Below are 10,265 nucleotides of genomic sequence, written 5' to 3' on the forward strand. Positions count from 1 at the left end.
GATGGTGTACTGAGACACACACACACACACACACACACCCTCACACACACACCCTCACACACACACACACACACACACTCACACACACACACACACACTCACTAGACTTCTGGGTGGAAACTTGGATTTATAAATTAACTTTATAAAGGGATTTGCACGTAGGCGGTTCTGAAATAAAGTAAAAAAATCAGACACTTTCCTTTATTCCCTGTTGGCTACAGAAGATTTCGTAACTCTTCTACGAAGAACAGTACATTATAGAAATGTCAAAACAAGATTGAATACATTTATTTCTCCCAGTTGAGTCGCTTTATGAGACTCAAAAAGAGCCATTTGCTGCACCATGTTGCAGCGAGCGTCCTGTCACAACAGTTGACTAAAAAGGCTTAAACCTGCTGAAGTCTCGGAGTCTGGGTCCCTCTTAGAGATCAGCTGAGACAGGACAGCAGCGGTCCTTAAAGTGTCTTCTCTCTGACTCACCACCACGTCGTTATATTTATATTTTAAGTCACGTGTTATTACTCACATGGCCTTTCAACGCAATCTGCAAACAACAAGCTACCCAAGCTACGTGCCTCATTGGACGCGGCTCATTGGACGCGGCTCATTGGACGCGGCTCATTGGACGCGGCTCATTGGACGCGTCTCATTGGACGCAGCTCATGTGATGCTCCTACGGCGCTCTGCAGGCGTCACATTTGAAGCGCCGTCACCACAGAACCAGCAGTATTTTAGGAAATGTTGCTATTTAGTTAAATGTTGTGTGTATTATAGAAAACCCAAATCTATATCCACGACGTTCTACTTCGGGGATTGCCGCGTTGCCACGGGATATTCAGCCGGATGTCCGTCTCCTCCCTCTTTCTTTGTGTTGTTTCTCCAACTTTTTAATAGTTTCCTTAAGCCAAGTATCCCCAGACCAGCGCCAATGACTAGACCAGCGTTTTTGGTAGAAAAAAAAGTCTATAGAGACAAAAACTTAAAAAAAATTAAATAAAGATATGTAGAAAAAATATGCTATGAAGAAGGAAGTCAGGCAAGAATCTAAGTCGAAAATGGCATTGAAAACAGTGACATAAATTAAAATGCTGTGCTATGTAGTTTATAAAACATCAGATGTTATAAACATCTGATGTTTTATAAACCACATGCAGGACTTTTACTGCAACACAGTATTTTTACAGTGTGGTATTAGTAATTTTACTACAGTAAAGGATCTGAATACTTCTTCCACAACCAGAGTATATCAGCAACTTATTTATTTGCATCAGCAGGCTGTTGTGCGCTCATGTAAAAATATTAAATTATGGCTCTTGTGTCTGTAATAATTGGATATTTATATCTAAAATATATTTTCTTTTTTGGTTTTTAGACAGACTGTGTGAAATGAACTCATCTCGCTCTCTTGTCCCAGCTTTTCTTTGATTTCTTCTCCATCTTCTTCCCCCTCTCTGCTTCTGCCAATCCCTCCATCTGTCCTCTAACTCCCCCTCACATCTCTCTTTTCATCTCTCTCTCTGTCTCCCCCCCCCCCCCCCAACACATTTACGTACAGTTGTACAGTAGGATGCAGATAAAAAAAGCGTTAGGTTATCATTCGTGGACAAGAAACAATCATGTCAACAAACTGTAACAATAAGAACAAAACTGATGGATGTCAGTACCAACGTGAAAATGTTTGTGTGTGTGCGCGCGTGCACGTGTGTTTGTTTGTGTGTGTGTGTGTGTGTCAGGTACAGACATATTCTGCTACTAGACTGCATCTCTCTCTCTTAGCATTTTTTGTTGTTGTTATTTGGTCAAATGTTGGGTTCTTGTGTCTGAATTTGGGGAAATATGTAGTTAGACTAGCTGCAGGTGGGTGCATCCTGTCAGGAAGTGCAGCTTGCTCTCTCTCTCTCTCTCTCTCTCTCACTCTCTCTCTCTCTCTCTCTCCCTCTCTCTCTCTCTCATTCTCTCTCTCTCTTTCTCTCTCTGTCAGGACTTGACTGTGTCTCTGTTGCACAGCTGGCAGAAGCGCTCCTTGTTGGGGAGCATGTTTGTTGCAGCCTGTCTCATTGGCCTCGTTGGTATATTCTGTATACGTAACGTTCCTCATGTCATGCAGCCCTGTCACTAATCCTTAATGCTCTGTTTTTTGCAGCATATCGAACTTCACCCCCAAAGTGGGCGAGAAGGACACGCAGAGGGCGATCCGACAGGCCTTCAACGTGTGGCAGACGGTCACACCGCTGTCCTTCCAGGTCAGAGGACGTCTCTCACACGTCAGCTTCACATGTCTGGTGTAACATCTGGGGCGTGTTGACGTCACACGACCCGGACTAAAAACAAAGCGATATCACCGGGTTTTAAATGGGCACAACTGGAGTCACATGTGCAAAACTCTAGCAACAGTCTGCACAGCAGCAGGTCATGTAGACCACTGTGTGTGTGTGTGTGTGTGTGTGTGTGTGTGTGTGTGTGTGTGTGTTTGTGTGTGTGTGTGTGTGTGTGTGTGTCAGTGTGTTCTGGGTGACTGTGTGTGTGTGTGTGTGTTTCAGTGTGTTCTGAGTGACAGTGTGTATTATCTCAGTGTGTCTGTCAGTGTGTTCTGTGTGTGTGTGTGTGTGTGTATGTATATGTGTTTCAGTGTGTTCTGGTTGACTGTGTGTGTGTGTTATGTCAGTGTGTTTTGTGTGTGTGTGTGTGTGTGTTTCAGTGTGTTCTGGTTGAGTGTGTGTGTGTGTTATGTCAGTGTGTTCTGGGTGACAGTGTGTGTGTGTGTGTGTGTGTGTTTCAGTGTGTTCTGGTTGACTGTGTGTGTGTGTGTGTGTTATGTCAGTGTGTTCTGGGTGACAGTGTGTGTGTGTGTGTGTGTGTGTGTTTTCTGGGTGACAGTGTGTTATGTCAGTGAGGATTGTTCTGAGTGTGTGTCTGCTCTGAATCTGTTTTGAGGTGTGTGTGTTCAGAGTTGTGTTGCTGTGAGTGAGTTGTTGGTCAGACTGTACTTAGAGTTTTGCACATGTGGCTCCAGTTGTGCATTTGTCGTCTAATAGAAACTGTAACCGACAGCTTCTTTCGTTCCTCTGCTTTCCCTTCAGCTTCACCCTGTAGATGTTTTAATCCTTTTTCAGAATGAATGAATAGGTCGTAATTAATATAAAACCTCCTGGTATGATTCTCAGTATAAATCTGTGTTTCTGTGTGTCCCTCCCCGATGTGAGGAGAGTGCAGATTTCAAGTAGTTAGCAGTTAGCCTATAAGATGCTAACGAGAGACTTCTGTCAACACAATAAAAATGGGCCTACTTAACCAAGTTGGTTCACTGCTAGCTTAGCTACAAGTTAGCATCAACACAACAAAGGCTGTAAGTTGAATGGTGTTTTGAGCTAATGTTAGCATCAATCAACCATAGATAGCTACAACGTTACTGGAATCATTCCCATCTTCTGTTATTGTTTATAATGATAAAACTTTATTGTTTCCTGGATTTTACTAATTTCAGAATGACATTTATGTCGGAAACCGTTTAAATCTGAGCATGAGACTCATATCTGCGCTCGCCCCCCAGCAGTGACACCGTTCTCTCTCGTTTCCCGTCCAGGAGGTGCCGTACTCGGAGATCAAGAACGAGGGCAAGGAGGCCGACATCATGATCTTCTTCGCCTCCGGTTTCCATGGCGACAGCTCTCCGTTCGACGGAGAGGGGGGTTTCCTGGCCCACGCCTACTTCCCCGGCGCCGGCATCGGGGGAGACACACACTTTGACTCGGACGAGCCCTGGACGCTCGGCAACGCCAACCACGACGGTGAGACTCATCGGTTATGTGGGTTAGGGTTCATTCAGAAGGGTCGGATCCTCCGGGGTCCCCGAGCTGCCGTACGGCAACATGTCTCCTTCCCCCTGAGGTATGGAAACAAGCAACGGTAAAGCACAGGGACTCCCCACGGCATAGGGGTTGGGGACGGTGGGGACGGGGAGGGAGGAGAGGAATCTGGTCTGAGAGATTAGCAGAAAAGAGAATTGGCTTTGACAGAGGAGCTCTAAGTGTGTGTGTTTGTGTGTGTGCCTGTGTCTGTGTGTCTGCATGTGTGTGTGTGTGTCTGTGTCTGTGTCTGTATATGTGTGTCTGTGTATCTGCATGTATGTTTGTGCGTATGTTTGTGTGTGTCTGCGTGTGTGTGTGTGTGTGTGTGTGTGTCTGTGTGTGTGTGTGTCTGTGTGTGTGTGTGTGTGTGTCTGCGTGTGTGTCCGTCTTGTGTCGGTACAATTCCCAGGAAGTAGTTTGGTTGTTGATGTTTTTGTGTGTGTGTGTGTCTGTTTGTGTGTGTGTGTGTGTGTGTGTGTGTGTGTGTGTGTGTAAGAAACCTTGAACATTGAGCTGAGACGATCAACACATTAGTCAACTAAAGGTTATGGAAAAGGAAGTGAAACTTCTCTGGTGTCAGCGCGTTAAATGTGAATCTCTCCTAGTGTCTTCTCAATATCTTCTTTCTAATCCTTCAATTACTAACTCTGTGTGTGTCTGTCCCCCAGAGGACGCTCTACAACGTCCCTTGTAGTGATGGTGTTACATAGTCTGTCCACCAGAGGACGCTCTACAACGTCCCTGTTAGTGATGGCGTTGCATAGTCTGTCCACCAGAGGACGCTCTACAACGTCCCTGTTAGTGATGGCGTTGCATAGTCTGTCCACCAGAGGACGCTCTACAACGTCCCTGTTAGTGATGGTGTTGCATAGTCTGTCCACCAGAGGACGCTCTACAACGTCCCTGTTAGTGATGGCGTTGCATAGTCTGTCCACCAGAGGACGCTCTACAACGTCCCTGTTAGTGATGGTTTCTTCAACATCTTAATCCAGTTTACTACATTTTTGTCACTTTTTCAATGTTGTGGAGTTTTTGATATTTTTATTGTTGACATTTTCAGCACTTATTTTGACAACCTATTTTTTGTGCCAAAAACAATAAAACTAAACTGAAAACAAGGACAATATGTGTTTTAAATATAAATTGGCCGACATATCTGCATATCGGATTTTAAAATAACCAAATTATGGTGACTGCTGGAGTCAAACAAAGCAGACTTTTGGGGACACGTCACACTGGGATTACTTGAGAGACAGGTCTCATCTCAGAGATATCAAACGTCATTTTATCACAGGCGGGCAGACATGATGGAAGAAGCCATTAAGAGAGAAAGAGGGAGGGAGAGAGAGAGAGAAAGAGGGAGGGAGAGAGAGAGAGAGAGAGAGAGAGAGAGAGAGACTGAGCCCCCAGTGGGAATTTCCCCAACCCGGGGAACATGTCTTGTTCTGTAAAAATCATCTTTATCTTTGCATGGAAGAAAGAAGCGAAGGGAGCGGAGAGCTGGAGGAGGAGGAAGAGGAGAAAGAAAAGAAAAGAAAGGCAGGGAGAAAAGAGTGTATTTGGGTGTGAACTGAAGATGGGAGGAAGAGTAGAATTTAATTTAACACCAGACTTTCACCAGGAAACAGGTGTTCATGTCCTGGAGAAGTTAAGGAGAGAACACAAGACTTTCACCAGGAAACAGGTGTTCATGTCCTGGAGAAGTTAAGGAGAAAACACCAGACTTTCACCAGGAAACAGGTGTTCATGTCCTGGAGAAGTTAAGGAGAAAACACAAGACTTTCACCAGGAAACAGGTCTTCATGTCCTGGAGAAGTTAAGGACAAAACACAAGACTTTCCCCAGGAAACAGGTGTTCATGTCCTGGAGAAGTTAATGAGAAAACACCAGACTTTCACCAGGAAACAGGTGTTCATGTCCCGGAGAAGTTAAGGAGAAAACACGAGACTTTCACCAGGAAACAGGTGTTCACGTCCTGGAAAAGTTATGGGGGAAACACAAGACTTTCATCAGGAAACAGGTGTTTATGTCCTGGAGAAGTTAAGGAGGAAACACAAGTTCTTCACCAGGAAACAGGTGTTCACGTCCTGGAGAAGTTAAGGAGAAAACACCAGACTTTCACCAGGAAACAGGTGTTCATGTCCTGGAGGAGTTAAGGAGAAAACAGCAGACTTTCACCTGGAAACAGGTGTTCATGTCCTGGAGAAGTTAAGGAGAAAACACAAGACTTTCACCAGGAAACAGGTCTTCATGTCCTGGAGAAGTTAAGGAGAAAACACAAGACTTTCACCAGGAAACAGGTGTTCATGTCCCGGAGAAGTTAAGGAGAAAACAGCAGACTTTCACCTGGAAACAGGTGTTCATGTCCTGGAGAATTTAAGGAGAAAACACAAGACTTTCACCAGGAAACAGGTGTTCATGTCCTGGAGAAGTTAAGGAGAAAACACAAGACTTTCACCAGGAAACAGGTGTTCATGTCCTGGAGAAGTTAAAGGAGAAAACACAAGACTTTCACCAGGAAACAGGTGTTCATGTCCTGGAGAAGTTAAGGAGAAAACACAAGACTTTCACCAGGAAACAGGTGTTCATGTCCTGGAGAAGTTAAGGAGAAAACACGAGACCCTCACCAGGAAACAGGTGTTCATGTCCTGGAGAAGTTAAGGAGAAAACACAAGACTTTCACCTTTGTGACTTTTTTGCAACAAAAATGTCACATCTTCATGATCTTGATTTCTCATGGTCCTCCATTTCCAGAATATCCCTGGGATTTCACTAAATTGACTACTGCCTCACAACACTCAAACTACAGTTGAACAAAAACAAAACTGTTGCATAAGCACGGTGCACACTATCAGTCTTCATATCCAGTAATGAACCAGACCTTTGGACTGAGACACACGAAGCAACAGCATTTCCCAGAAAACGTGTGACAGAGCCCCCCCCCCTCACCTGACACACATTAGCATTTCCTAGGATGGCTAAGGCATTTCCCGCCCTACTCTGCCTTTGATTGGCTTACCCTCACCCTAACCTTAACCAATCTCACTCTTCATCTTAAAACCTAACCAATCCAACCAATTGAGGCAACAAATACTAGCCAATCAGAGGAAGAGTAGGGCGGGTCATGCCTTCACTATCATAGGAATGGTCATGCCTTCACAAACCAGGAACCAGTTTGTTTTTGGTCCTCACTACAGAGAGACACACAGACGGAAAACAGACGATCAGATTCACCTTCAGATCAAACTAACAACTTCCTCTGAGTGAGTTCAGCTGCAGGAGAGAAAAGTGGAGAACTACAACCCTGCTGCTTCAACCTGCTGATTCTCCACACTCTGAAGGTGAGTTGGACTAAAGACAGTGAAGTGAGTAGAGGAGGGAGGGGAGCCATGACTGACTGTTCTTTCTGTCTGCTGTGTTTTCAGCTTCACTCTGAGACCAAATGGCTTCCAGATCAGAGGAGGATCTCTGCTGTCCGGTCTGTCACGATGTCTTTAGGGATCCTGTTCTTCTGTCATGTAGCCACAGCTTCTGTAAAGACTGTCTGCAGAGCTGGTGGACAGAGAGAAACAAGCTCGAGAGTGTCCAGTCTGTAAGAGAAGATCTTCAATGGATCCACCTTGTAATCTGGCATTGAAGAACCTGTGTGAGGCCTTCTTACTGGAGAGAGATCAGAGAGCTTCAGAGGCTCTCTGCAGTCTGCACTCTGAGAAACTCAAACTCTTCTGTCTGGACCATCAGCAGCCGGTGTGTGTCATCTGCAGAGATTCAGAAACACACTCCAACCACAGAATCAGACCCGTCGATGAAGCTGCACGACAACACAGGAAGGAGCTTCAGGAAACTCTGGAGCCCTTAAAGGAGAAGTTAAAGGGTTTTGAACAAGTTAAAGTGAAGTTTGATCAGGCAGCAGGACACATAAAGGTCCAGGCCCGACGCACAGAGACGCAGATTAAGGATCAGTTTAAGAAGCTTCACCAGTTTCTGGAAGAGGAAGAGGAGGCCAGGCTGGCTGCACTGAGGGAGGAAGAGGAGCAGAAGAGTCAGAGGATGAAGGAGAAGATGGAGGCTCTGAGTAGGGAGATAGCAGCTCTTTCAGACTCAGTCAGAGCCACAGAGGAGCAGCTGAGAGCTGAAGACGTCTCATTCCTGATCAACTACAAGGCTGCAGTGGGAAGAGTCCAGCAGCACCCCCTGCTGGAGGATCCACAGCTGCTCTCAGGAGCTCTGATAGACGAGGCCCAACACCTGGGCAACCTGGGCTTCAACATCTGGACCAAGATGATGGACATGGTCTCCTACACTCCTGTGATTCTGGACCCAAACACTGCTGGTCCAACCCTCATCCTGTCTGGAGACCTGACCAGTGTGAGACGAGGAGAGGAACAGCAGCTTCCTGATAATCCAGAGAGGTTTGAGAAATTCTATGTCCTGGGTTCTGAGGGCTTTAACTCAGGGACTCACAGCTGGGATGTTGAGGTTGGAGACAGTACATACTGGTTACTGGGTGTGGTAGCAGAGTCTGTCCAGAGGAAGGGAGTCATACAGTCTGGGTTATGGAGAATAATGTTCCATCAAGGTAAATACTCAGCACGGTCACCACCAGCTCCAGCCACTGATCTCATACTGCAGAAGAAGGTCCAGAGGATCAGAGTGACTCTGGACTGGAACAGAGGAAAGCTGTCGTTCTCTGATGCTGTTACTAACACACACATACACACCTTCACACACAATTTCACTGAGAAGATGTTTCCATTAATTAGTACTTGGAGTGAACTGGAGGTGTTGCCATTGATGATGTGTGTGACATTGGAGCAGAGCCGTTAAGAGATAAAGAGGATGATTATATTCCTGATTATGGAATTTAATCTGAACCTGTCATCCTAATCTCTAATTAAAATTACAAACCTGATTATATATGTAAATATGCATCTTTCACTTATTGTTTTACAATCTGCATGAACATTATCTGCATCAAATATGTTAATTTGCCTCATGTGCTGCAGTTTTTTTTTCATTTGTAAAATGAATTTGTTAATGTTGCATATTTCATCTTATTTGCTGAAACTGACCCTATGTTCCAGCAGAACTACATGAAGCAGGCAATTGGCTTTAGCAGACTTAAATTATTGTTGTTGGTTTATGTACTTAAAAATCTAACAAATAAATGTGCGTGTAGTGGTCATCATCAGTCTCGGTGTCTTCATGGAGTCCTCGTCTCACTATTTCTTCTCTACTGAGATCGCTGTCGGGCTCACACAGTCAGCAAGGAAAGAACTCCTAAATTCATGGAAAAGCCCCAGGAGATTAGATAAAAAGTTTTAAAAAAAACAGCACAGCTATTCATGTGAACCGTTTTCTATCTGATGTAAGAAAGAAAAGATGATCCTGTCTGTTAGAGTTCAATTCAATTCAATTTTATTTATAGTATCAATTCATAACAGTGCGACAGTGGCGAGGAAAAACTTCCTTTTAGGCAGAAACCTCGGACAGACCCAGGCTCTTTTCAGTCACTTTCTGCTGTTAGGGATCGATAGATAGATAGATAGATAGATAGATATTTATCAATCCCAAAAAAAAGGGAAATTATTGTGTTACCTAGTCACACAGCACAAAATATAAATGAAATGCTTGGATACAATATACATGCAATAATAAATAGGGAATAGATGGAAATTGTTGGATGGAGATTGGTCATTGTTACGTAATTTAGTTAAATAGACTGAATTTGTTTTTTCATATTTTCGGTTTATTCTGTCATACTTTCTCCCTCTGACTGATTCTCTTTATCCCACTCTCTAATCTCTTATTCTTGTGTCTCATCTCTCTCTCCCTCCCTCCCCCTCCCTGTCTCTCTTTTCCTGTCTATCTCCCTCCCTCTCTTTCTCCCTCTATAAAAACTGATTTCTATGCATTAGCACTGTATTTTATTGAGCTGTACGCCTTGTAAATACGGCAATAAAAGTGGTGTTGTAAAAGTCTCCCTCCCTCCCTCTCTCTCTCTCTCTCTCCCTCCCTCCCTCCCTCTCTCTCTCCCTCTGCCTCCCTCCCTCCCTCCCTCCCCAGGTAATGATTTGTTCCTGGTGGCGGTCCACGAGTTGGGCCACGCGTTGGGTTTGGAGCACTCCAACGACCCGAGCGCCATCATGGCTCCGTTCTACCAGTACATGGACACGCACAACTTCAAGCTGCCGCTGGACGACCTGCAGGGCATCCAGAAGATCTACGGTAACACACACACACACACGCAGACACACACACAGACACACGCAGACACACACACACACGCAGACACACACACACAAGCAGACACACACACACACAGAGACACACACATACACAAATATACACACAGAGACACACACACATGCAGACACACACACAGAGAGACACACACACACATGCACACACACACAC

General features: G+C 44.9%; 4 protein-coding genes across 4 annotated transcripts in view; 2 read left to right on the forward strand and 2 right to left on the reverse strand.

Annotated features, from left to right (window-relative positions):
- LOC117943095 (nuclear factor 7, brain-like) overlaps positions 1–10,265 on the reverse strand; it is a 214,395-nt gene that overhangs the window by 180,140 nt on the left and 23,990 nt on the right. The window lies entirely within an intron of this gene.
- Positions 1–10,265, reverse strand: part of LOC117943104 — a 139,018-nt gene that overhangs the window by 18,443 nt on the left and 110,310 nt on the right. The gene's annotated exons all lie outside the window — the stretch shown is intronic.
- The window catches only part of mmp24 (matrix metallopeptidase 24), a 24,740-nt gene that overhangs the window by 5,302 nt on the left and 9,173 nt on the right, over positions 1–10,265 (forward strand). The window contains exons 3-5 of the mRNA XM_034869446.1: positions 2,144–2,243; positions 3,584–3,788; positions 9,915–10,076. Of these exons, the coding sequence (XP_034725337.1) occupies positions 2,144–2,243; positions 3,584–3,788; positions 9,915–10,076 (467 nt within the window). The remainder of the gene's footprint in view (positions 1–2,143; positions 2,244–3,583; positions 3,789–9,914; positions 10,077–10,265) is intronic.
- Positions 7,235–8,690, forward strand: LOC117943097 (nuclear factor 7, brain-like). Its single transcript, XM_034869016.1, is given in 2 exon segments — positions 7,235–7,407; positions 7,410–8,690. Coding segments are annotated over 2 exon segments (1,383 nt in total). The 5' UTR covers positions 7,235–7,290; the 3' UTR covers positions 8,676–8,690.

This window comes from Etheostoma cragini, chromosome 4, assembly GCF_013103735.1.
Source record: "Etheostoma cragini isolate CJK2018 chromosome 4, CSU_Ecrag_1.0, whole genome shotgun sequence".
Lineage (NCBI taxonomy): Eukaryota > Metazoa > Chordata > Actinopteri > Perciformes > Percidae > Etheostoma > Etheostoma cragini.